Source organism: Pocillopora damicornis, chromosome 14 (genome assembly GCF_964200805.1).
Source record: "Pocillopora damicornis chromosome 14, jaPocDami1.2, whole genome shotgun sequence".
Lineage (NCBI taxonomy): Eukaryota > Metazoa > Cnidaria > Anthozoa > Scleractinia > Pocilloporidae > Pocillopora > Pocillopora damicornis.
The window spans coordinates 11,320,460-11,347,913 of record NC_142683.1 but is presented as its reverse complement, the minus strand read 5'-3'; the positions used below and the strand labels follow the sequence as shown (position 1 = coordinate 11,347,913).

The window sequence follows — 27,454 nt, the reverse complement described above, 5'->3', positions numbered from 1 at the left end:
AACAAGTTACTCAGATATGTCTCAGAATGTTTGAAATCATGTCTTGAAGAGTTTAAAATTTCACCTCTGGACCCTGTAGAAGGACGAGTTGCCTTGCAATACACCATTGTCCAATTAATTATAAGCTTTATAACACATGGATAAATTTAGTAATTCATGAATTGATTTATTAGATCAAAAATTGTATAAAAAAGTAAAACTGTTATCTACAAAAGTTAGATTTAGGCAATAGTTATTGCAGTTACTAATAAAATTCATTTACTAATTTTTAACTGGCTGGTAATGCTTTCATTTTAGGGACAAGCACAGGAGTGTCTATTAGAGAAGTCAATTTTAGATTCCCGCAAGGACTCACTGATAGCAAGAATAAGTATGCAGGTACTGTCTCACTAGATACTAATAATTATCAATCAGTAATGAACAGCAATATTATGTCAGTAGTAAATATATGTAATAATCAATTCCAGTTGGAGTCTGTAGAAAAGCTGGCTGTCACTTGTGATGCAAGCCTAGGAATGCTTGCAAGTTTAACCCTTTAACTCCCATAAGTGACCAAGAAAGAATTTCTCCTTACAATATCAATACAATATCAAGCAGACGAGTGATAAGAATACAGAAAAATATCAATTTAGGGATTATAAGTTGATCTAATTCCAAATTCTCCAAACCAAAATCACAAGAACTGTATAGTAGACAGTAAGGAGAATTACTAATGAGATCTTGGGAGTTAAAGGTGAGAATAGGTGCAGTACAGATCAGAGTAATAGTGAATTTTGTATGCTAGACTGTAAGGAAGGTTTCAAACAGTTGGCATCAAAGAGGAAAATTTCTAGTTACTACTGTTTAAAGTTTTTTTTGGAAGAGTGGAGGAAAGCAGTAGATGATTAACATCCCTTTATGTTCCTCTTTGTTATACACTGTTAGTAGTGTTTATGCCTGTATCAATAATACTAATAAGTTTAACCCACAGTTGTGTTTTCTTTGGTTAATGGCTTGTGATTTCCTTGAAGCTTGACACATGATTGTTTATTTCTCTTCATTTGCTAGTTGTTTTCTTAACAAATGTTTGATTTCCTTCTTGTGCTCTCAGGTACATGATTATTACAATCAAGCCCTACAGTTTTTGGAATCTCAAGGTCCATCCTATGTTGGATCCCGGAAAGCTAAGGTAGATGTACAGTATACTTGCCATAGATAATTGCAGGTGAAATTAAGAGTCTGGCCTGATGATGATACATTCTAGTTTTCCCCAGAGGCCTTCTCAGGTGCAAACCCCATTAACCCCCATAACTGATTAACATATAACTTCTCCCTGTGATATCCATACATTATCCAGCAACCAGTTAATAAGAATACTCAAATTTATCAGGTAGAGGTTGTTATCTTGATCTAGCATTAAATTCTCATAACTAATTTACAGGGAATGTGTTGTAGCTAGAAAGGAGAATTAGCAATTAGATCTTGTGAGTGTAAGAGTTAAGGAAGGTGGCTGTTATACATATTAAAAAGCTGTGGATGCAAGGGTGTAATACAACAGTTTGTTTTTTTTAATACTATTTTCAGAAAAAAACATTCTTACAGCAGCACAGAGGAACCACAAATCAGTTGTTAACAAACCTATAAATCAAGCACACTATGGCTCATTGAGTACATCAGTTTGTACAACTGGTGTTGTGGTGATCTCCATTGTTATGGAGAGGTACATACTGATGGAGGTTTGAACTGCACTGTTGTTATCATACTGACAATTAATCTCTCCCAACAGCTTTGGACCAAGAGTCTCAAGATAAAGTGCTGTCATTACCTTGCTGTGTCATATGTGAGTATAAAACTGTATGTGTAACAACAGGCCAATGAAAAAAGGCATTGAAAGCCTTTTTGTTGTAGAGTAGAGAAACTTTTGTAGCACTTGATAATAATTTTTTTATTATTATTGGTACATTGCAATATATTAAATTATATTTGACAATTTAGGTGACAGTACTGTTCCTTTAAATTGCCTATATTTTATTGCAGATATATATGTCAAATAATGCAGATGAAAATCAAAAATTTGGCGAGAAGGTAACAATTCTATTGTGATATAAATTTTATGGTTAATGAACTTGGTAATAAATTAGAAACATTTTTTAAATACATTCCATATTGCCATGTGTCTGTTCAGTAATAGATCACAGATGACATCAAAAATGAGTTAACCCTTTAACCCCCGATAGTGACCAGCATCTAATTTCTCCCAACAGTATAACCTCTGCATCACACAGTAAGGTCATGAGAATAAAGGAAATGATCACCAACTAAATAATTATTCTCTTGACTGATAAACAAATTCTTTTTGTTAGCACCTTAGGAATTGTATAGAAAACAGTTTGGAGAATATGCATGCTGATGTTAGGGTGTAAAGAGTTAAGAACAGAAAGTGGCATATGGTGTAGGCCAGTATGTCACTGATGGTCTCACCACATTTTGATATCCTCTGTGATCTAGTCCTGAAAAGACCCACATCAACATGGATTCTATTTTTTTTATTTAATGAAGAAGCAAAAGGGTGTTATTGGTGATGTCATAAATGCATCTGTCCTCCAATCAGTTATTTGTAAGAACCAATTGAATTACTTAGTTTCAGGCTTATTACATACAAACTTTTGTTGCGAACCCTTTCATTCCCATAATCTCATCAGTAATTCTCCTTACTATCAGCCATACAATTCTCATGATGTTAGTTCTGAGAATTTGGTATTGGATCAACTGATAAGCCCCTTATTGATTTTTATTCTGAATTCTCACCACTCGTCCACTTGATACTGTATTGGTATTGTGAGGTGAAAGCCTGCCTTGGTCACCCATGGGAATTAAAGGGTTAATGGACTATCAAAATCAGTTAAACACAGGTTACTTCAATAAACGTGAATGAAACAACAGTTTGAAATTGGTTCTGTTGAACTTTGCCGCAGCAGCCTCCCTGAGGCAGGTGGCCTTTGCAGTGATGCTTCAGTCAAAGAAACAGTATATTCTGAGTATTGCAAATTGGAGTTTACTGGTTTTTATTTGTTGCTTAAGTTAGTTTTAATGTGGGAAATGCTGAATGTGACATGTGATGACAGAGCATTAACTGTTGTATGAACCTTTGGTTTAGGTTGCTTATTTGAAAGCAGCATCACAAAAGATAACAGAAGCACAAAAGGCATCCAAGGTAATTTGACTGTCTTTCTTGAGATTGACCCTATCACATCACAATGCAAAAACTTTTACTGGGGTCACCAACCCAAACTGTCCAAACCTATAACAGGAAATGAGTTCCATCTAAATTCTTTGCCATCTTTGCTGCCTAACTGTCAAGGGACATGAAACTATTTAGAGGGAAAACCTGAAGCTGGATTTCTATTCTAAGGAAAGTGCCAATACACTCTCTCATTTCATGCCAACAAAACGGGCAAGGGTATCTTCAGTAGGACATGCTTTTGGCTCATAAACTACCTCAATGATACTTTTGCATTAGGAATCAGGCAGATCATTAAACTTGGCAGCAGTTGATATTACCATATGTTTGGTGTGAAAGTAGGCAGTTGTTAAGTGTTACATGTTTCCCAAGTCCTTTGGTGTTATGAGAATCTAGAATCCTGTTTAGGATGCCATGTGTTAAAGGAAAATACAGTTAGTGATTTTTTGGATGCCATGTTTTTTTAAGGGTCAACCTGAACGAACTCAGGAGGTTTTACAGTTTGTTGTAGATGTTGTAAGCAACAAGTAAGTAACATTTTCTGTTTATTACTAGCAGATGCAAAGTTGAACTTCACTAAGCTAAACTGTGTTAACCCTTTGACTCCCAGATCAAATTTGTAATTCTCCTTACTATCAATCCTACAATTCGTATGATGTTAATTCAGAGAATTTAGTATTGGATCAACTAATTATCCCCAAATTGATGTTTTTCTTTATTCTCGTCATTTATCTGGTTTATATTGTTGATATTGCTAGGAGAAATTCTGTCTTGGTCATTCATGGGAGTTAAAGGGTTAACTTGTAACCATACATGAGGTTGAACATTAAGTGTAAAGCAATTTCCTTTGAGGAGCAACCATTTGTGCTTACACTTCCTATTATCTGCAATTGCAATTTTCTTTGTATTGCAGTTACATGCCTAGTAGGGTTATCTTCATTACGTAAATTGTGCTGTGGACTCTAAGTTGAGAAGTCCAGGTTTTGAGACTTGGCCAGGTCACTGTGTTTTGTCTCTCTCCGCCCAGGAGTATAAATGGGTATTGGCAAATTGTCAAGGAAGCCTGATGAAATGTTAAGGGGAGGGGAGGGGGGTAACCTTACAATGAACTAGCATCCTATCCAGGGGAGAGTAGTAATACTCCAAGTCACTTTATGCTAGGAAACTGGGATAAGCTCTGGCAGGGTGAGCTACCTGGTTCAATTACAGACGTTACTTTTTTCACACAATTTACCAGTCTCCTTGATTTCCATGAGGATTACAAACTATTTACATACTGGTAACTCTTGGGAGTTTAACACCACTTACCTTAACTTTTTATTTTTAAACCTTTGCTGTTATTTCCAGGTACCAGGGTGCAGTTAAAGACAATGATTTTATTTACCATGAAGCTGTACCTGAGCTGGATGCCTTGCCAGAAATAAAAGGTCATAAATTTGTCTGAAAATTATTGAATGATAAAGATTCTATTTGGTCCACTCTACTTTTGGAACTGTGAATGCAAAACAATTCCTTTTGCAAATTTTTGGCAGGATGAAAGTAGGCAAGCACTTCTGAAAATGCATACCCTGTTTACCCTTTCACTCCCAAGATCCTATCAGTAACTCTTCTTACTGTCTGCCATACAGTTCTTGTTATGCTAGTTCAGAGAATTTGGTATTAAATCAGTTAATAATCCCCTAATTGATATATGTCTCTATTCTCATCACTTGTCCACTTGATATTGTATTGATGATGTAATGAGAAATTCTATATTGGTCACTCATGGGAGTTAATGGTCAATTATCTGACTGATAAGATTTTAAATTTATATGTTTGGCTCTGTAGGAGGTTAAGATGTTTAGCAATGTGTAATGTTTGACAGGTTAGGCATGATGGGTCCCCAGGATGGTTTTTTTTGCAGTGAAAATAACAATGTGTTGTGAAATCCCAGGTGATATGAGACATCCTTGACTGACTGAGTTTGTCTGGCCAAAATTTCAGGGTATAGCCCTCACTGGAATGTTTTTATTGTCATGATTACACATGCATATGGACATTGACATTTTCTAAACTCATTATGGTGCAGGAAAAAGAAAAGCAACCAGTAGCTTGGTAGTACTGACGGTATAATTGTGGCATGCCTTTCAACAGTATAAAAATTATTTTTCTTGAGGAAGAAGTATTTCTTAATAGTTAATTAATAATATGATTAATACTAAAATATGACTTGACTTGATTCACAGCTGCACCTCTTGTGAAGCCCATTCCATTTCAACCATGTGACTCCAGTGTGTCTGGTCCAGACATCTTCCAAAGACTCATTCCAATTGAGGCACACACAGACTCCTCATTGTACAGGTCAGAAACTTTGTCAAAATCATGTAATGTTGTAAATAAGCTTTTTGTCTCATTTTAAGGCAGAAAACTGATCTTGCTCAACAGGCTTGGTAGGAAAGTGTAAGTACTCAAAGTCTACATTATGTTAATAATAAATTTATCCTTTTAAAACCACTGTTGAACCACTTGGTATGGCCAATACTTGGGGGCCAACAAGGGGATGCTATGACCAGGAGCAAAACAGGGCATTAGGCTCTCACAATGCCCTTTGCCAAGAAGAGATTATGTAAATTAGGAATAAAACAAAAGTTCCAGTTTAGAGCTGTAGCCTCTTTCTCTTTCCCTCCCCTCTCTCTCTCCCCCTCTCTCTTTTGAATGCAAGGAGCTAAAAACATGAAAAACACAGAGGATCTATAAATAGCCATAGTCACTGCGTCTACTGTAGGCATTTTTGGTTATTCAATTTGATAGATGTGATAATTGTAATGATTCTTGCAGTGAGGAGAAAGCAAAATTACTCAGACGATATGTGAGTTCCATTGACCAGAAAAATCAGTTGCTAAGGTAAAGATACTCATGTCACATCTTGTATTTACACCCTCAGTAAATGTACACTATTCCATGGTACATACTATCAAAGTTGGTGTCAGTGGTAAGGTATAGGAATATAAATGAATACAGTCTTGAACAAACGAGGACTAGTTTGAGCAGAGAGAGGAAAACTTGTAGTAAAGTTACAGAGTTCATTTATGAAGGTGGAAAGTGACAATGATGTTGTGATGTGAAAAGTGATCCTGATTGTTGTTTTTCATACTCTTTTCAATTCAGTAAAGCTTTGGCTGACCTTCATATTGATGATCTTCTGGAACCTGAAGGATATGACACACTGCCAGGTTAGCGAGAGAACTAATTCTCTGTGAATGTTTATAACTCTGTAGAGTGTAATCTACTGCTTTGTGCATTGGGAAGTTGTGTGCCAAGGGGGTTTTCATTGTCTCCTGCTAGAAAGAATACCTCCCCTATGAATGGTAAATCTTCATAACATAGCTATAGGCCCAAATTTTTTAGGCACTTGTTAACTTTGTGAGAGAATGATGTCAGGATAAGGGGAGGTTTGGTGGGGAAAACAAATGCTACTTTCAAAGCTGCTTGAGAACTCAAAGACTGGGTATTATTCTAGTTGCAACATTTCACCTGAGCCTGCACTCGTGAGATAGACTGCTGATCAGAGGAGTCTGCTAAACTTTTGATGGTTATTTTGGTTAATCATCGTTCAACTTAATTTTTTTTCCTTGTTTAACCAAATTTTGTCTCTCACACAGCTGCTGTGAAACAGAAAAGTGACTCTTTGAAGAAAGATGGAAATTTAAAAGAAGTGGAAAATAACATAGAAGGTACAAAAATTTACTTCACTCCTAACATTACAACAGACCTGTAACTAATTTTAGCAACACTCTTCCAGAAAAAGTTTCTGAATCTCTTAGAGTCTGCCCAAATATGTTTCAACAATTGATTAAGTATTAGAGTAAGAAACATGCTCTTAGTTCTATGCTGTTGCAAAAAAAAAAAACTTGAGAGTACTTATAACCTATTTAAGTCATAACTCCTTTATGAATATGGTTATCTTTTTAATTTCACATTTTAGGTCACAATTTTCTTTGAACAATCAGCAAACAATTTAATTTGCATCAACTTTATTTCTGAGGAAAATGGGTTTGACGTATTGGGTCATAACCAAACCATGTTGAGCTCTGACAAATAATCTAGGTAGCAAATAGATTCCATGTTGTGGTGCATCTGTTCAGTAGTAGATCACAGGTGACATCAAAATGAAGAAAGAACAAAAAAATGGCACATGAGGCACAGACTCGTGAGTCACCTTATGATAACAAAACAAAACGTTGCAAATAATGATGTCATTTATGCATCTGTCTTTGAATAGATCATAAGTAAGAACCAATCAAACTGGGTGTACCATTCAGCTTATCATACAACCATCAATAACTACATGGATCCTAAGTGGGAATAATTGTTTTTATTATAGAACTGACAAAGATTGGTTCCAAAGTAGAAGATTTGTTAACTTCTCTTGTGAAAATGTTGGAAGAGGACATGCAAAAAGAAAAGGAATTACTGGTTGGTTTAATTTTTACTTGACACAATATGACTTAAGTATTCTCAGTGGACTCAATTTGGAAAGTTGGTTTACTTTGTTACAGCTGACGTCTCACAATGAAGGCAACAGCGGCCAGCACCCTAGCAATGACTCATTCACAATTTTAACATGATAACCAATGAACTAGAAATAGCAACATTGCCTACTCAAATGATGAAAATTGTCCTAACACTATGAACAATATATATGTGAATGTTACACCAAAAGCATAAGACTACAACAAACTGACAAATCAGTTCCCTCAAACAAGACTTATAACCTTCAATTTGCAAACAATTCCACATTTGACAGGAGCTTGTTGGTCCAATGACCCCCCCGCCAGAGAGGAAGGATTTTGAGAAAGAACTTGAACAATGCCAACAATCACACAAGAAGGCAGTAAGTTCATCTCAATAAATATCATGCGTATCAGTACTATCCAATCTGGGTTTAGTCATTACCTATGGTCAGTGAGAGTATGTAGCTGAACTCTTGAAATATGTATCTTTTCTATCCCACCAGATGCTCAGCTCTGAAAATATTTTTGACGTTTTTCCAGATCAAACAAGTGCATGCCTGCTCTGAAAACTATTTTTGAAATTTTTCCTGATCAAACAAGTGCATGCCTTCTAAGAAGTTTAGCAAGTGCCGTTAGCTCGCCAAAAACAACCACAACAAGACATCATCTCCTAACCCCTTTACATCTTAACGTCGGTATGCATATTCTCCATACTGTTCTCAATTCATTTCCTGAAGGTACTGACCAGGAGAATTTGCTTAACAATCAAGAGCCACTTAGGCTATCGATCATTTTCTCCATTCTTGTGACCTTTGATTCAGGGTTATTATTTCTAGTCACAGTAAGGGGTCAAAAGTTAACAATTCTATGCCTCAGGTTAATGGTTCACAGGGCATAACTGAACTGACTTCAGTTTACATACCCTCATATAAAGATCAGTTAGCTTTTTATGATATAAATAGTAATATTTTGCCTTTTTAATAAACTTTGTCCTATACTACAGATGCAGACAAACTCTGAGCTGATGAAAGTTTTTAATGAGCACAAGCATAACTTAGTCTTGCTGTCTGGGCCCTCAGAAGGACTAATAGCAGCTTTACCATCTCTCAACATCATAGACAGTAAGTGCACCAGTAGTCCTGTAGTACTGGAGCATTTTAAACATGTTGTAGGCTGCTTTTGTCTGGTGATATATGTACAATGTCATGCAAACACCGCTCTGAGATGAAAAGGCTGGACGTACAAGTATATGAAGTTTTTTGTTGTTTTTTATCTTCAGCTCCAATTGATGATGGAGCAGTTCAACGTCTCAGAGATCTTATTGTAAGTCTTACTCTTTTTGGACTTGAAATGGAGTGTTGTGTTATCTTTTTTGTACATCTAGTGTTAGATGTTGGTTGTTTTTTAGGGTCTATCTTTTTGGAGAACAGAGGACCAAAACAACACAGTTGAACCCCAGGCTGTAATTTAAACTTAGCTACCAGTATTTCTATCTGACTCAAACTAAATGAGGCCTTCTATCCAAATGTTTTTGTGGGGAGGTGGTGGTAATCTAAAAGTCATCTTTCTTAATCACTGAAAACAATTATTTTAAATCATTTACAAACATTGTGTGACACAGAAACTTTACGATATCACTTCGAAGAATGGTGTGGACTATTTTCTCATAATTCCCAAATGAACTATACATTCCCCTCATTGGGTATGGCATGTAGTTGAGGGCAGCATTTAATTGAGTAAATATGGTAATTTACTTTCATTTGACGTGTATTCTCTGATATCTCGAACCCTTCTCTGTTTCCCTGGCATTTCAAGTTAGCAGGGTAACCTGGACGTTATTCTAAATTGTAACATTTTTACTATGATGTAAAACCTCACCTATGAAGTGGATTTCTACCTTGCATTTTACTGAGGCATGTTAGTCACATTGGTTGATCCTGTTTGTTTCCCTAACATGTTTCATTCAATGTACTGACAGTTGCCTTTCATTTTCTTTATTTCAAATGATTCCAGTCTAAGGTGGACCACATGAAGTCTCAAAGAAAGCAGCTTGAGGCAGAGTTAAGAAAAGAGGTACAACTTCTGTTTACAAGTGTTACAAATGTTTCATGAACGTGCCATAAACAAATAATTATCTAAGTCTCCTTAGACCTTTTTATTTTGAAGCCTGATGCTATACTGCTGAGCTTCAGAGAACTTGTTAGCCTGTGGCTTGTTCTAGCTCAGTGGAAGTGAGTGAAAGAGCAGGTACACAAACGACTACGGGGTCAACTGTTCCCTGACAATAACAACTGCTGTTTGTTCCTCACTCCTTGGACAATCAGCCAAGCCTGGAACAGGCCAAGGACTTGTTAATAAGCTCGGCTGTATACAAGCATTGTGTTTGTGTTCCTCAACCTCTGCTGTTGTTGCTACCTTTCTGGACGGTGTATATACGTATAATACCAACCCAAAATGCATATAACAAGTAATTTTTTGAATGATACGTTCATGTACTATTTGATTGAAGTGAAATTGTTTATATATCTTCAGTTATTACAATCGATACTGTATTAATGACCAGTGTGTTTCTCATAGTTGGCTGATGACGACATCACGCAACTTCTCGTCACAAGGGAAGATGGAAACAAGATGGTACTTGTCACATGTTTAATCAATATTACTTGGTTTTCTTTAACACAGCCTTCTAATGATAAGAGCTTGATTCAATTATGGATGTTATCAAATATGATGGTTAACATTTAGGGTTGTTGCCCATCAAACTAGTTAACCCAAGGCCTTTTGTTCGGTTTGCTCGACAGTTCATCAGTAGCAATTAGCACTCGTATACTGGAGAGGCCCTGTGAGAGCTATTTTTTACATAAAAGAATGAAGAACAAAATGATCCAAAACCGCCTCAACCCTATTTTTTTTGTCAGTTTTGAGTCTTGGTTGCTCTCTTTACTTTCTATTTTATTTGAGATCACTAGACATGATTGTGTTTTAGTGAACCGTGGAGAACCTAACTTGCTTCCATTTGATCAAAAGTTGGCTGAAAAGCATATGTGCACAATGTAATTGAATTCTTACGAGTGATTTTATAGTAAACTCAGTCAGGACTTTGTATATATGTTTGTGAAAATGGTCTTGTTTACATCTTTCAGGTTTACTTTGAAGAGCAACTGAAGAAGCATGATGGCAAGTGTGCACTGATACAAGCCAATTTGGATGCTCAGCCAAAAATTTTAAAGTGAGCCACCAAAGTCTAATCATTTTCTTAGATGATACAATCGGCCCTTCACGAGGAAACATTTCAGAGATCTATGTACAGTAGGAATTAGTACCCAATATATTTCCGGTTTTGCAATCGGATGCTCTAGTAACTGAGCTACGGAGAACTCTTGTCAGTGAGGCAATATGCCAGGTCCACGTGGGACAGGAGTCTTAAATGCAGTTTGGACCAACAATTCTGAAAGCGTCGTGTGTGGAGCTAGAATGATGTGGTTCAGTAAATGACACAGGCATACTCAGAAAAAGGAACTTCAAGTGCTTCCGACAGGTGTCAAAGCTACGACCTTCACATTAGCACTACAGATGCTCTACCACGGAGATATAGGTGACTCGTGGTATGCAAGGTCGTTAAACTTTCCAAACACTATGCAGGAAATTTGTCACCATGGACCTAGTTTAACGGCCTAGCTTGAATATGCCAGTGTCATTTACTGAATAACATCATCTATCACTGTCATTTACCATCTTCATTTACATCGTCATTGCAAAGAATGAGTTCTAAGTACTCTGAGGTACCTGCCCTCTTTTGATGCCTTTTGGTGTTCTTTCAGGGCACTCACTGAAGCTAACGCAAAGTATGCACCAACAAGACAAGCTGTTAAAGAAACAGCACAAAGGTAACACCGTTTCCATCTCAGTTTGGGGAAGGTTTTGGTAGTCTTAAGATTAGCGCAAGCCTCAGTGTAATAATTTTTCTTGTGGCTTATGGCTTTCCTATCCTCAGTTACATAGTGCCACATGATTTGAGAACCTCTGGCAAGTAGAGTACTCCCTATTAGTATGGTTTGCGCTAAGGTACAATTTCATCAAGCATTGAGACTAAACCTTTGTAAAGGAGCGTAAAAGCTTGCTGGGTGGAGACCATATTTCGCTAAAATGCCAGAATGAATAAATTCCCATTTGCGAGTTCAGCTCTTTTATTAAAGTTTGTGCTGTTGATTTCACTTCTAAAATTCAATTCCAAACAATTAACGATTAAAGGACCTTTCCGGTCTTCTAAGCAAAATTTGTTTGCGACCAAAGTAAGAACACTTCTTTTTTTGCAGGCGTGATGATGCGGTGCAATCATTTATTTTGTCACACGATACATTTTTTGAACTGAAAGAGAAGCTCAGGTAAACATTTTCACTTATGCTTCCGTTGGCTATATAAATGATATGGTAGATGTGTTGGCTCAGTGGCTTGTGCATAGAACTCCAGGTCCAAAGCTCCAGCTTTGATCCTGAAGCAGGTCACCTTGTTGTGTTTGTCAGTAAGACACTTTGCAACGTAAATTAAACGGAACATAAGCTTACATTTGTCGCAATGCGTAGCACTGTGCTTAGAAACTGCAAAATGACGACCAAAAGCTCCCGAACGGAATTAGTTACTAACAAAGTTACTAATTTGAACTGCATTGTAGCAGTTTAAGTTTTAGTAAAAACTGCGACATTTGGGAATGCGTAGGTAGTATAAAGCTGTACTTCCTAACATAACGAAACAAGTTCAAAACTAAAAAAGCTAGTGGTCATAGAAATGAATAGGTAATTGATAAAACACTTGCACCAAATAATTCACCTTACCATTCATAAAGGGAAAAAAGGTAATTTTGATCTGACACCAGGAGTTCCGTCCAAGGGAAAGTAGTATAGAAATCCTTCTTTACACTTCTAAGCACAGAAACCAGTATCAGCTCCGGCATGCTAGAAAGCACACAAATTAGGTTTACCTTAATTTAGAACGTACGCTGGCAGTACATGTGTTGTTTTTGTCAGCCAATTTGTTTCAAACTAGGCTAAAGCTACCAACATTCCTAAATTTTTCGGACATGGAACTCGGCCGATGTTTGGGTTTTAATATTTCATTCATGGATGTAACAGAAAGTAATATTTTGTTATTTGGTTGCATCTGAGCTTGGGTACGTAAATTTGAATGTAATACGAAATGTTGTATCTTTTCTTTTCCGTAAGCCGTGGTTTGCGATTCTATCAGGGACTGGAGAAGAATGTCTTAAAACTAGAAGAGAATCTCAAGGAATTTTATGAAAATCGAAAAAAGGAAATGGCAAAGATTGAAGAGAAGGAGAAAAAGGCTAAAGGTGATTACCATATTAATTTTTAGGCTTTAAGTCTTATTTCTGTTTTCACATGATTTTTTAAAAATATTTTTGTTTTGGGACTACGGTTTCATTTGTGTATTTTAAGTATTAACAAGGGGTGTGATTTATTAATGGCTTATCAGCTCTAGCTGTGGGCAACCTAAGTCTTTAAGTTTTCTCATGTCCGCTTATTGATGATGTAAGTATGTTTACTAGCTGTCAAGTTTCTGATGCGTTACATACTGGTTTCATGTTTGCAGAAAGAGCCAAGCCACCACCTGTTCGCCCTTCAGCAGTCAAACCAGACCACCTTGTTCATCCTCCAGCATCATCAGTACCTGTTCCTTCAGCCAGTCATTACCCGGGAGGACCAATGATACCAAACCCTGGAATGAGACCTGGAGTTCCCAACCTTACACCTGAGGGAATCCTTTTACATCCAAGGATTCCTGGTGGGGCGTTTCCGCCAACTTCATTTCCTCGTGGTCCTCCTCCACACCCACCTGATGGGAGGTTTAACCCATCTGGCTCACCAAGACTTACAGGCAGGGCTCCTTTCTCGATAGGTGACCCCAGGGTGCAAACTCCCGCTGTCCTTCCACAACCTGTACCAGAACATAGGGTTCCTCAAACACTTCCTTCGCAAGTTTCTATACCTCCAGTTAATACGGCTGTACAGCCACACTCTACAGTTCCCTTTTCACAGGGAGGCCCTAGGGGGCCAACACCAGCTGAGCACTTGATTCATTCCACACCAAGAATGTCGTATCCTGTACCTGTGGGACCCTCTATTCGGCCAGGGAGTCAGCCTGGATTTCCGCCCGGCCATCCTGGAGAAACCTACCAAGTACCTCAGCCACCAGGACACCAACCTCATGGTCACCAACTTCCTGGTCAGAAACCCCTAAGTCAACAAGCCCCTAATCAATATCCTTCTGTTGCCCAACACACTTCTGGTCCACAATCCCCTGGTCAAAGCTCTGGCGGTCAGAAACCAACAGGTCACCAGCCTCTTTCACCCTTTGCAGTTGGGCAGGTACATGTTCCTGGTGGTCCTCAAGGATTGCCATCGTATGATCAAGCGAAACTCATTCAAGGGTTTCCACAGTTGGACAGGACACCTCAGCCACCAATGCAACCTAATCAAAACTTGCCACAAGGGCAACACCCTGGAATAGCACAGCAGCAAAGAGATAGGTTTCCACTACAAACATTTACTTCCCAGCAGCAGTTTCAGGCTCCCAGAGGACCCCAACCAACATCACAGCACCAGCATTCCAGTCAGGCAGTGGCGCCTCAGAGGTATCAGCCACCAGTTCAATCCAGTTCAATTTCACAACCTGTTTTACCTGGTGCAAGTCCGCAGCCTCCACGAAGCTGGATAAGTCAGCCATTTCAGTTTCCCAGATTATCCCAACAACCTCTCCGTCCTCCACCGCCTTTGCATCCTCAGCAGGCTCCGCTTTCTTTGCAGCCTCAACGACCACAGCATCAGCAACAACCAAGACAGCCTCAACAGCCCCCAGGCTCTCAGCAGCCGCAGGTGCTTCAGCAACCTTTGCAGCCTCAACAACAACTGACACCTCTACAACAGTTCCAACCACTACAATCGCTGTATCAAAGACAGCAGCAACCACAACAACCACATACCCAACAGCAGCTACCCGCGTCAAGTCAACCCCAACTTAAGGATCCCCTTCAACCACAGAAAATGGCACAGGTTCAACCACCTTTGCAACCTCAGCAACAATCTCAACCGTTGCTGCCCCCTCAAAATCTTTCACAGTTTCAGAAGCAATCACAGCAGCAGCAACAACAATCCCAGCCACCTCATCAAGTTCAACACTCTAATCAACAGTTTCAACAACCACCGCAGTTTCAACAACAGTTTCCACATCCACAGCCAAGAGAATTAGCTCAACATCCACAGCAGTTCCAGCCAACTCGTCAGCTAGATTCCCCGCAGTTGTCGAAGCAGCAACAATTTCATTCACCAATTCAGCCTCCTCAGGGTTACCAGCCACCCTTACCACCTCAGAAACAATCCCAATACTCGCAACCTTTACCGCTACAACAGCAATCTCAACAACCAGTGCAGGGTCAACAGTTTCCCCAGAAGACACCTCAGCCACAGAACGTTGCGAAGCCAGAAGTTATTCCTCAAGTTCCATCACAAATTGGCCAGATATCAGGGGTATCTCGGCAGCAGCCAATCTCTAATACACCTTCACAGCCATCCATGCCAGGTTTATCTCAGAAATATACAGGATACAGTCCTGCTCAACAGGCCGGGCAGCCAGGTGGTGGCAAGTCCTCTCAACGTGATAATCCCTACCAGATAGACAAAAAGGGTGCGCAGGTTGGTCAACCCTCACATCAACAACCTAGAGATGGCTTTCCATCCCAACACACTGTTATGCAGCCTCCTGGAGCTAGTTTGCTGCCACATAATCCCTCTGCATCTTCGTCAAACTGGGCTTATCCTCAAACTTCACAGCCTTTGCCATCAACTGGGGCGCCATTTAATAGGCAGCCATTGTCACGTCAAGACTCAAAAGAGCAGCAACAAGGATTTGGAGGAATGCGAAGACAGGGTGTGCAGCAACTACAGTCAAACTATCCGTCACAAGGATGGCCACCCTCTCCTGTTCCCCAGCCAGCACCACAGGAGCACCTTCGTAAGGAACAAGCAGTTTATCCGCCAGGTGTGGTTAGACAGACTTCGTCCGATTATGGGAAACAATATCCTCAACAGAACATCGGAGGATCCTCATCATCTTCTTCCTACCCACCTTATAGTGGAAGTCCTGGTAAGCCTGTTCTACCTGGATCGGAAGGTAGCCAACCATACAGTTTCAGTCAGGGATCGGCTCCTTCATCCCCTCTGGTTCAAGGGGTGAGGCCGAGCCCAACAAGTACGCCGTCATCTGCATATGCTAACAGCTACTCTGTTTCTGTAGCTCAAGCGCAGTTAAGTCAACAGCAGCAGATGCAACAGCTCCAGACACAGATGCTACTTCAGCAGCAACAGCTTATCTTACAACAACAAGAGTTGCTGCGGCATCAGCAGCAACAGCAGCAGCATGACTCAGATCAAGGTCATATTGCACAGCTGTTTCAACAGATACTTCAGCAGCAATCAAAGTTGACTGAGATGGAGAAAAAGCTGAAGGACAGAGAGGATCATGAAATCCATGATGATGACCACGATAAAGAACATGTACAGGAAGACCTTGAGGGTGTATCGCCTTGCAAACAGAGCAAAGAGGTGACAGAAAAAGACCTCCATTCTCCATCGCCTCAAAACTCTACCGGTTTTAGTTCGTCGTGGAGCAGTGGCCTCTCACATCAGGTTAATAGCAAACTTGATATGGATCAAATATTTAATGATTTGGCCAAGAAGCAGATAAGTGAAATTTCTGAGAAAGGTAAACACGAGGAGGGGGAGGTAGTGGATTCGAAGCCGACTGGTAATATAGACTCTGATATACAAGAACCCTTAATGAAAAAGTCAAGTAATGATCGTGACTCCGTTAGAAATGGGGATGAAGTGAGTTCCGTTAACTCTCCTACAGTTACTGAACAGGACACAGCAACAGAAAGTGCAGGTCATGGAATGCTAAATAACACCAAGGGGGCGTCTCCCGATAGATCCGAACAGAAATCGGAAGATGAGGCTTCGACTGATTCGACGTCTTTAAAGGAGAAGAAATCAGAGGGAAACTGTCAGGAAACAGAAACCTCTTCTGAGAGAGACAAAGAGAAAGAAAGACTACGAGAAGTCGAAGAACAGATTCAGAAGATTAAAGATCTTCAAAAAAATTCTTTGTCATCTCTTCCTCCAAAGCAGCAATACTTATACGAACCAGGCAAACTGCCTGAAACGTGTCAACTGCCTGTCAAGCAGCGTGATTCAAAGCCAGCTGTTGACCCAAGCAAGCCATCTTTGCACCGGCAGTGTGGCCATTATTACCAGACACAACAATCCGGCGCCAGCATTGGGCAGGACGAGAACAACGAGTGTCTGAGCGACGAAGAGTATCTTCAAAAGCTATGCCGCACAGTGGAAACGTTTGAAGCTCTTGTGGTCAACATGGAACAGAGACGGGAAAATGCGCCTTACAATGGATTCATTCACGAGTGGAAGGTTGGTGAGAGTGAAAGTCAAAACCACTTTATGTTTGATTCTAGTATGGAATAGGAATCAACAACACTTGTATCGTTAACCAAAAAAAACAAGCCAAAGAAAAGGCGTATGTGATACCGCTGTTGCGAGAAAGGTTATCAGCAAAAAGGACAAAATTGCACGCGAAAATCTCAAAAGGTGATCTGGGTATCCGGTAATCAATTAGTGTTGATAAGTCACATGACTAAAAGAATTCATCCAACCCACGATGCCTCGTCCTTACGGTGATGTTTTCTCAGATTTCCCTGAAATCCTGAGACAAGGAGCCGTGATCTGAAAACCAACCACAATACCTTTTGAGATGGTCGCGTGCACTTTTACGCTTTTTTCCGACAACCTTTCTTATAACAGCTGTATATGTAACTGATGTTGCACTACATACGAACGTGAAGGTTTTCTGTGAGCGCTCTCTCTCTTGATTCCTATTTTTTCCCTTTCTATTTTTGATATCACTAAGGATCATTGCGGCTCTGGGGAAGGGGAGAGGGGGGTCTAATTAATGATATTGCGAACAAAACAAACTCTAAACTTCGTTCTGGGGGCACAGGTGGTTGTGGACAAGGGGAGGGGGTAACCATTTGACTATATCTGAGCGGTCGCTTGGCGACCATTAGGCTGATTAAGAATTTACTCTTGAAAATCATAATTATTTGCGTCATAACTAATCAGTTTTGTAGTTAATCGGCGTGAATTTTCTGTGTTTGGGATAAAATCGAAATAGCTTTGGCTTGCTAAGAGAAAGCTACGTTTTTAAGTTTTATTATCATTTAATGGTTTCAGGTGCTGGATAAGATGCAGGAAACCGACGCTGCTATGTTTTCAACTCAAGCAGCCACATTGAATTCATCCAAGAACAGATACAGAGACATCTTACCATGTAACCATCTAGTGAATACTCTGTTGATATTCTGTCTTTTGGGCTATACTCTTGTTCTACATGGCATTAAGTATTGTCTGTGACGTAGTAACGACTCAGTCATGTTGCTATGTTACTAGAGGATAGTTTCTGAACAGCTGATTGTCAAAACATCAATTTAGGGCAGAATTGTTTCCATGTGTGATAATTTTTAAGAAGTTATTTTGTCTTCACTCTTTGCTGTGGAAATCCGAAACTTTTCCATGGGGAGTCTAGAGCGCACTCGTCAGAATAAGTCACCACTGAATCTCGCATTCCCTTTATATGGTCATGAAATTGTGTTCATGGGCAAGACACTTCACTCCCATATTGCTTCTCTCTCCATCCAGGTTTTTGAATGGGTGCCAGGGAACCTAAACAGCAGAAAACCTGAGAAAGTTCTGAAGATGGGGGAGGGGAGGGGGGGTAGAGGTAATCTCTTGTAGCCAATAATTTCGAGGTGAATGGGTGCACTCTCGGTCGATTAATGTAGCGGAATCCGGAATAGGTTTAAATGGTGCTGGCCATTTGGCTTGTGTTCAGAATCATCGTTAAACAACCTCTTCGCTTAACGACTGAAAATGATTAATAGTGTCAGTTGCAGGAATTATTTTGACCCTCTCCTCTACTTCATGCAAGAGACGTGTTTTTTCCTTATTTTTACAGGGGACCACTCAAGGGTGACACTGGATACTAAAGAAGGAGGAGACTACATCAATGCTAGTGCTATTAAGGTATACAATAGTGGCGCTCACCGGCTACGTCAGCGCCAGGATAACTTTTTCGCGTTCTTCATATGCAGTCTTTTTAATTCAGTAGTTATTGTCCGTAGACATCCTCGTTCCTTTCTTGTTTTTTCCACGCCAAAGAAATATTAATACTACTTTTATTATTAGTATTATTGTTATTATTATCATAATTATCACTATTATTATTATTGTTATTATCATTATCAATATTATTACTATTACTATTATAATCGAGTTACGAAGTTTTCTCTAGGTAGCAAAAGAGACTAAAAACTTTTTTGTGAAGCTCTTCTTTGCCACTTTTATGATCAATATTTTTTTTGCTTGAATTCCACCATTTCGGGAATAAGGAAAATTTTAGAGAACGTGTGTCAAAATTTCAGTTCTGCTAAAGTAGCTCAGTTGAAGTTGTTGCAGTTGTTTTTGCAAAAAGTTTCGATATTTGCGTCGTTTAACTTTATTTATTGGCTTTGAAAGCTGCTTATTTTAAATTGCTTTGCAGCACAGGTTTGCCTTTTTCAACATCTTTTGTGGTTTTATAACCATGAGTAAATTATAATTTAGCGACCAACAAAAATAATTTCTGTGAGGTATATGTGCTTCAAGAGCTTGAAGAATATATGAATGGGATATTTGTAAAGCGCAAACTTGCGTTCTTATTTTCTTGCGTACTGATGGAAAACCTTGGTATTTGTGTCTGCAGAGAGTGACGCCACTGTCTCCAGATTATATTCTGACCCAGGGCCCCATTGCCGCCACCTTGGGAGACTTCTGGCTGATGGTCTGGGAACAGAAATCCACAGTTATTGTCATGCTTACAAAAGAGGTGGAAGGAAACCGGGTAAGTTCCTCTATAAAACAGAATTGTTTTCGCATCAATATTAACACCCTCTTTTTAAATGAATTACTGAGAATCGATCCGTTTTGATTAGTCAGTCGATAAATTAGCGAGCCAACCCGGAGACTTGTGGTGGTGATTATTAATCAAAAAAGCTTTCGGCCGTTGAGGTGGCAGAGTTTACGTATACTCAAAGAGGATTATGTGACAGTATATAGGGACATAATTGATAAGTGCTCTGTTGTGTTGCAGCTGAAGTGCCATCAGTACTGGCCAATAGATGAGGGTCACACAGTGGTGTATGGAGCAATGAGGGTCCATATGAGGAGCCTAAATCACTGCCAGGCCTGGATCGAGCGAATTATGCACGTTCAACATGCTGAGGTAAAAGTTAATGAATAAAGGGGTAAGTTTCTAAAGAAACTGTGGTGCTGCGTCGGTGGGAGAGTAAAGCAGGTAATTTAGTGTTAACAACTGGGTTGAAAACGTAATTTAGCCACCGTAAAGAGTAAAAAAGCTGACGTTTCGAGCGTTAGCCCTTCGTCAGAGCGATTAGAGGTAAAAGTTAATGGTCAAGCGAGTTATTATTGCACGACGACAATATTTTCCACTTGCCTTTTTATTGTTAAATTCAAGTAAAGATAGGTTACGTTGTAGCCCGTTGTGGTAAAGAACAGAAGAAAAATGCCAAAAGTCGTTGAATTTACCGTTATCCCGACATTTTCTTGTGCTATGTAGAGCAAAATGTTGTATGGTTTTTATATTTTAATATTTTTACCTTTTTTTTTAGAGCGATGAACTGCTGGTCGTGACGCATTTGCAGTTTGTTGGTTGGCCTGATCAGTAAGTAACACGCTGATAACCATAACAATAACGACAGTGACAATGATAACGATAGAGATCTAACGATCACAGTAACGATAACGGCAACCTTTACTACTTATGAAAATAACAATTTATGTGATAAGCTGAATGATACACGCACTTTGATTAGTTCTTACTTATGATACGTATGATTTATTGGGGGAAATACGCATAGATGACATCACCATTAACAAAAATTTTGCTTTATTATCATTTAAAAACAAATTGATTCTATGTTGCCGTGAGTCTGCACAGTTACAGATCACAGAAGATGTCCTAATATGGTAAGAACATCAGTGACATACTCGGCTGCGCCTTGCGCGTCACTTTTTCGTCCTTGCCACATTTGTACTCCATCTGTGACCTAACTGATCAAACGTACGGAGGCAACATGGGATCTATTTCTTCAACCCCTTTCCACCCTAACATCAGAATGCATATTCTCAATACTGTTCCCTATACATTCCCTAAGGTGCTGATGAGGAGAGTTTGTTTCTTAATCCAGAGTTTCTCTTGTTGGTGATCATTTCCTTTATTCTCATGACCTTAATGTGTGATTTGGGGGTGATATTGTAAGGAGAAATTAGATGCTATCACTCTGAGGGATTAAAGGGTTGTGAGATAACGAAAAAGGTAACGATAACGATAATGAGATGGCGATAACGATGTGGATGATGGCAACAATGATAATGATGTTTTATTTGCCGTTGTCCTGGTAATTTCTATAATGGCCCTTGTTTAAGGGTAGAGTAAGAAATATGATACTGCATATTGAGTTCGAGCGGCGAGTGTGAGATGGAAGTAGCGTGTTTGTTACAAGCTTGTGACAATGAGAAAGATCCGAGTTCCCCTTTAGGAATCGAGCCTCAGACATTTGGGTCTATTGATTGAATGCCTTACCTGCTGACCTGCAGAGATCTGGTTAATTAACCAAGCCATATGCTTGATTCACATTTGACAAGAGTTCTGCATAATATTCAGCAAAGGATCAGCGTTGTTAAAAGCCCACCGTGGTCGTCCGTTTTTGTTAATCAGTTGTATGATTACAGATCGAATTAGACTCCACTCAGTCCTTTTACCATTAATAATCCTTTATACCCCAACATCGGATGCACGGTCCTAAGGTACCGAAAAGGAGAATTTGTTTGACAATAGAGAGCTTCTTTAGTTGATCATTTCCTTTATTCTCATGACCTTGATGTGTGATTCAGTGATAATATGATATGGAGAAATAAGACGATAGTATGTATTAGGAGTTAAAGAGTTAAGAAAAATGCCTGTAAACCTTCTCTTAAAACTCATTGTCTTTGTGTTCGTTTGTTTCAGCGGAGTTCCTCATTCACCATCCGATTTGTTGACCTTTTTGTCGGAGGTCCGTAATCAATACCAGGAGAATGACCCTAACGCTGAGAGGCCGCTTTTGGTACACTGCAGGTGAGCTTGGTTGTGGTGTGCCTGGAAGAGCCCTTCAGATATTAGGGCAATCTCTTTGTTACAGTGAGCGACAGGAGAATTATGATTTGGAACACATTTCGATTGAGTGTTGGAAACCAAAACCACTATGCAAGAAGCCTGTTAGAGCTTAAATATTTGTGTTTTGTCGGCCATCTTATGGAAAACCTCCATCCTGGAACAATTTTTCGTTTGATATTTGAAAACTTTCTGGTTGCCTAAGATATGAAGTAAAAAATTGGAGTGGAAATAAATAACCTATAATTTTGATTTAGAGTTTTACAGGTGACTCCGTTTTGGATTTTGTGATGGAATTTTTTAAAATGCCATCATTTCAAGGGAAACTTTTTCTAAGGAGTGATTAGTTCAGCCTGCAACTCAAACTCATTTACGTTATGTGAAAAAGGTGTGTTGTCTTATTTTCAGCGCTGGTGTGGGCCGAGCAGGAACGTTCTGTGTTATTTACACTGCAATCTGTGAACTGATCGGTACTGGACTCATTGGTAAGCCTGGTTGAATGTAACATCCCACAGTTACAAAAACCGCGTCTTAACATGGTGTTCATCGTCTTATGTTAACCCTTGTACACCTTAACATCAGTATGCATCTTCTCCCTTCTGTTCTCTTTACATTTCCTCCGATACTGACCAGGAGAATTTGTTTAACAATCAAGAGCTTCTCTAATACATGATCGTTTCCAATATTCTCACAACCGTAACGTTTGATTCAGTGGTGGTAATGTTTAAAGAAATTAGATGTTAGTCACTCTTAAGGTTTAAAAGTTAAGAACAATCTTCTGTTAGTAATTCCAAACGAGATTTGGGGAAGGAAAAACTTAAAAAAATAAAGGCACGGAATATCGATTACCTCCTGACAAACCCGATAATATGTTTTGACCGTAAAGCGGTGCCCCCAGAAATATTAGAGAGTGGAATGTTTCATCGTTAACATTTGTCTAGCCAAATTCAGTTGTCATTCCTAAAAGAGATAATAGCTGGTGTTTGAACAATTTATCACATTGCATTTCCTTTCCTGCTACTTTGTTAATAACACGATTGCATTTTACTTTTCAGTGAATATTCCTAAACTTGTCAGAAACTTCAGGAAACATCGCAAGCTCACTGTTCAGAAAAAGGTATTGTGATCAATTGTAAATAAACAGTATTTTGGTTTGTATGTTTTAATTTTTGGTTAGGAGTTGTCTCATCGCATTTTTACCAATGTTATGTCGTGGTTTCTATTTTAGGAGCAGTATCAATTCTGTTACCGAGCCATTCTGTTTTACGCAAACCAGTTTATCCAGCTAGGTAAGCTCTATCTCTTCGTCCAGATTTGTTATATCTGTCGCATAGCCGAAGGGAGTTTCAGTCTTCTCTTAATTATGGTTACGATATTTTGTTGAGAACTTAGCTAACCATTGATCTCGTTCTCGTAACCTTTTGGTTTAAAGGGTTGGTTTTGCTTGAAGGGTGAAGGAAATCGTGACAAATTTCCATGTCTTGTACATGAAAAGTTATCGTGGTGCATAGTTTAGCGCTCACCTTCAAAAAAAAAAACCTGAATGGTTCTTAGTAGAGAAGGAATCTGTCCAACGGTTCCCTGATGTAGTCCTTGACGAAGGTGATTTCTTTGAATGAGAATTGAGTACGAACTACCCTCTCGTCCTATACCATACCTCAATTCCGGTCTTCGCCTGGCTCCTTTCGTTCTCAAACTACACAGAAATTTATTGGGGGAAGTGTCGAAAGTTATCCTGAAATGCATTCAGTTTGGTTTATTTCGCTCTCTTGTTAGCTTATGAAAATTGTGCTACGCTCTCAGCCAATCAGATGGAAAACTACAACCAACTATGACTTTGTTACTCGCATTTTCCCGCGCTGTAGGCAGTTTTCCTTGTGTTTACTTTGAGTTATCTTTGACTTCTCGTGCCTTTTCCCTTGTTCCCCTCTTAATTGAAAGGCTCTGTTCTTTGAGAGAAAACTCAAATAAAAGCAGACTTAACGAAAGAGCGGAACAGAGGCCATTAACAGACACTACCATGTTATTTCTCGTTTAATATTGTTCACTTTAATAAGGGTAAAATTCTCTATAAACTTCACCCACCATTGCAATTCGTTTGACCTCGCAGCTGGTTTCCAATTGCATATCTGAATTCAGTGTTCGATCATCCGATAACATTTTGTGATCTCTTTGCAGAGAAAACTGCGATTGAATTCAAGAAAAAAAAGATCGCCTCAACCTCCGACATTGGTGACATCAATGTTGCGCCGTCGATGACGTTACTTGATGCCGATGGTCATCGGAAACCTGATGAAGTCAGTTTTTTGGGAGAAATCTCTGACGAGCACAGCTCTGATGACGACAGCAAGGACACAAAAAGTTATCCAGGGCTTGAGCCGATAGAGGTTGAAGACAGGATACGCGAAAGTCAAAGTTTTAGAGCACAAGATGGAAGTCAAGATGCGGCCTTACCAGATGTGAATGATAATTGCGAGTCACAAAGTGCTGCTAAAGATACTGCGAACACTTGTGAAGATTCTGTGGGTGATGGAGATCGCCTTGAATTGAGTGAAAGAACTGAGGAAAAATATCAACCACAAGAAGTTTCTAAATCGACAAGTGCGTCCATCGACGTTGATGATAACAAGGCGTCAAGTTTGGAAGCCGTATCTGGTAATACAGATGTTTCAACAAGGATCGACAACGAAGAGGAACAAAATGCTGTTCAAGATTCATCTCAGTCAAATTATAATGTCGTCAACACTGTGAATGAAATTCAGGATATTAGTGAATCGCCAGTGGCTGATGAAGATCCTTCAGCAACAATAACAGCATCTCCAAACGAAGACAATAGGAAGACGAAGACTTGTGCAGAGGACGATGTCGAGGAGTCTGTGAAGAGTGGATTAGGGGAGGTGAAAGAGGAAACTGCTTCAAATGACAGAAAGGGTAAAGAGGTAGAGGTCCAGGAAAGCCAAACAAGATATTCTATGGAGGAAGAAATATTGGATGGTACGGAAAGAGATGGAAAAGAAACTGATGTTAAAGGAGAGATTCAAAGCGGAGAAAATGCGCAAGAACGTCAAAATGTTGATCTTCCGGCCAGGGTTAACACGAAACAGGCGGGCTGTAGTGATCTATCAATGAAAGAAATTGATTCACAGGTTGTGCTGAACGACGAAACCCTTAAACAGCAAGAAAAACAGCAAAATAATATTGACTCTACGCCACAAGATGGAGTGGGAGAAATACAAAGCATGGAAGAACAATTTGTGGCTAAGTCTTGGCAACGAGATGAAGGCAGCGGAGAAACTAATCCAGGTAAAACATATCAACAAAAGAACGATGTGGTTACAGATAAACTACTCAATGAAGAGAAAGCTGAAAGTCAACCCGCTCAAGATACAGAAGAGAGCGCAACGACTTGTCAAAAGGATGCAAATGTAGAGTCAATGTCTAAAACAGACAATGAAGATGAAAGTCCTCAACATATCACCGAGTAGTGTGATAATGAGAAAAAGAACGAAAATTAGGTTGAAATGAAATAGAATTTCGTCTTCTCGAAGGAAGTGTCCTCTGAGAGGACAGTAAGCAATCATATACTATGCCTTTGAATTTTTTTTATTGACATTTTTTTAAGTTAAACCGAAATTTGTTGTTGATTGAGAAGTACATCAAGATTATTGGCATTTTAGGTTCAAATTTATCGTAATTGGTTTGGTTAAGTTTTGAAATTATATCAAGTATATTATTGTAATCAAACAGGCTTAACAGGAATTCTCACTAGTTGAATATTTAATACTTCCTTGCAAAGATGGCAGTCTGTTTAACCGGCATTTCCCTGATGAGGTCGTGTTCAATGTGCCTGCAGTAAGTGTCAACAGGACAATCCTATTTTTAGATCTAGGGAAAAACCGTGGTCACGTCAGGGTGTGAGAGTAATGTATTTATATATCGGATGAGTGCTTTGGATGTTTTTTTCTTCGGTAATTTTATGAGCATGCAGAGCTAGTTTCACAATTACCGGCAGTGTCTGGTCGTTTCTCCTAAATCAATCTGGGACTGGGGGAATTTCAATTTAAAATAAAATACATGGCTGCAGCCATTTTCAAGTTTCAAAATAACAATAGCACGAGCACCATTTTGAAATGAACAAAGGAACAATAAATTACGTAGCCAAACAATGGAATGATAGAGGAGATCTCAGTCAAGGAAACCCTTATAATTGTGAGTGTTATTGGGACAGTATGAACGCAGTCCAGTATGAATGCGGTCCATTGTCTGCCCTGTTTCTGTCGTAAGACACCTGAATATTGTACATCCGGGTTTTTATGAGCAATTTTGCCTCATTAAAAGTTGTTCGTGGTTTTCAAACGTTTGAAAAAACAGCAAATGGAACAATTAAAAGATCATAGCAAAGCAGTCTGTGTGAAATTTTTAGTGCGGTATACATTTCCTTTGGAAATTGGAGCTTTCAAAATTAGCATATGTCCAAAAAAATGTATTACTCAGCTATTAGTAACCCCATAATTTCTGCAGTTTCTGAAGCTTACGTTTTGAGCTTTAGCCTTTCGTCAGAGCGAATAGAGAAACCGCGGGTTGTGTGTGATTTACATACCGAAAAATGGAGCATGTAGACAAAAGTATTATTAGTTTACTGCTTTGTTTACGGATGAACTCACATGTCCGATGACCCCACATACATGAACACGACAGCTTCGATAGCTTATGTGTAGCCGTATCCTCCCTCGCAAGGGGAAACAGAAGGTAGGGTTCCCTCCCTTTCATTTCACCTTGCGGGGGAGGGTAGGGCTACACGTGGGCTATGGCTTCGACCAACAACAGTTACGATCTGTCAAAACTCAGAACATGGTCATTGAGGCAGAAGAGGCTCACCGGTCTATATAAATTCACCCCACAGTTCGTAATATGGCGAACTTTCCCATATCAAAATACATATTTTTTCTTCCATGGCATTGTGAGAGAACCTAACACGGCCTATTTATCCGTTGAAACCCAAGAAGAAAGATACACCACGACTTGCTATCATTGTCTTCAAGACCAAAGTACCGTTAGTCAGTCGTGTTCGAACTAAGGCGAGAAGGCACGCGGTATCTGAACATATAGCCCAGGCTCCCAAAGAGTTGACCCAAAGGGAAACAAACGAAGAATTTGTGCCCTTTGGAATCGATCTAATTAATAAATTTCCTTTATTCTTTCGTCTCGTCGGCAATTCAGTCGAACTAAGGCGAGAAGGCGCGTGCTATTTGAACAGGTAGCCCAGGCTCTCCTGGAGTTTACCCAAAGGGAAACAAGCGAAGAATTTGTGCCCTTTGGAATCAATCTAATTAATTAATTAATTAATTTCTTTTATTCTTTTGTCTCGGCGGCAATTCAATCAGACTGTTCT

At 39.3% G+C, this 27,454-nt stretch overlaps 1 protein-coding gene across 2 annotated transcripts in view; it reads left to right on the top strand.

Moving 5' to 3' along the window:
• LOC113666364 (uncharacterized) overlaps positions 1–26,463 on the top strand; it is a 31,933-nt gene extending 5,470 nt beyond the window's left edge. For both annotated transcript variants that reach the window (XM_027182141.2, XM_027182140.2), the window contains 32 exons: positions 298–378; positions 1,091–1,168; positions 1,766–1,819; positions 2,017–2,064; positions 3,137–3,193; positions 3,689–3,747; positions 4,568–4,647; positions 5,446–5,560; positions 6,038–6,103; positions 6,368–6,432; positions 6,862–6,933; positions 7,584–7,675; positions 8,007–8,093; positions 8,717–8,834; positions 8,993–9,036; positions 9,727–9,786; positions 10,291–10,347; positions 10,857–10,942; positions 11,535–11,600; positions 12,030–12,098; positions 12,933–13,060; positions 13,321–17,207; positions 18,027–18,123; positions 18,808–18,875; positions 19,594–19,731; positions 19,981–20,112; positions 20,519–20,571; positions 21,919–22,026; positions 22,471–22,547; positions 23,118–23,179; positions 23,291–23,351; positions 24,241–26,463. In XM_027182141.2, coding sequence (XP_027037942.2) covers positions 298–378; positions 1,091–1,168; positions 1,766–1,819; positions 2,017–2,064; positions 3,137–3,193; positions 3,689–3,747; positions 4,568–4,647; positions 5,446–5,560; positions 6,038–6,103; positions 6,368–6,432; positions 6,862–6,933; positions 7,584–7,675; positions 8,007–8,093; positions 8,717–8,834; positions 8,993–9,036; positions 9,727–9,786; positions 10,291–10,347; positions 10,857–10,942; positions 11,535–11,600; positions 12,030–12,098; positions 12,933–13,060; positions 13,321–17,207; positions 18,027–18,123; positions 18,808–18,875; positions 19,594–19,731; positions 19,981–20,112; positions 20,519–20,571; positions 21,919–22,026; positions 22,471–22,547; positions 23,118–23,179; positions 23,291–23,351; positions 24,241–25,547 — 7,572 coding nt within the window. In that variant the 3' untranslated portion in view covers positions 25,548–26,463. The remainder of the gene's footprint in view (positions 1–297; positions 379–1,090; positions 1,169–1,765; positions 1,820–2,016; positions 2,065–3,136; positions 3,194–3,688; positions 3,748–4,567; positions 4,648–5,445; positions 5,561–6,037; positions 6,104–6,367; positions 6,433–6,861; positions 6,934–7,583; positions 7,676–8,006; positions 8,094–8,716; positions 8,835–8,992; positions 9,037–9,726; positions 9,787–10,290; positions 10,348–10,856; positions 10,943–11,534; positions 11,601–12,029; positions 12,099–12,932; positions 13,061–13,320; positions 17,208–18,026; positions 18,124–18,807; positions 18,876–19,593; positions 19,732–19,980; positions 20,113–20,518; positions 20,572–21,918; positions 22,027–22,470; positions 22,548–23,117; positions 23,180–23,290; positions 23,352–24,240) is intronic.
• The last annotated feature ends 991 nt before the right edge of the window (positions 26,464–27,454 follow it).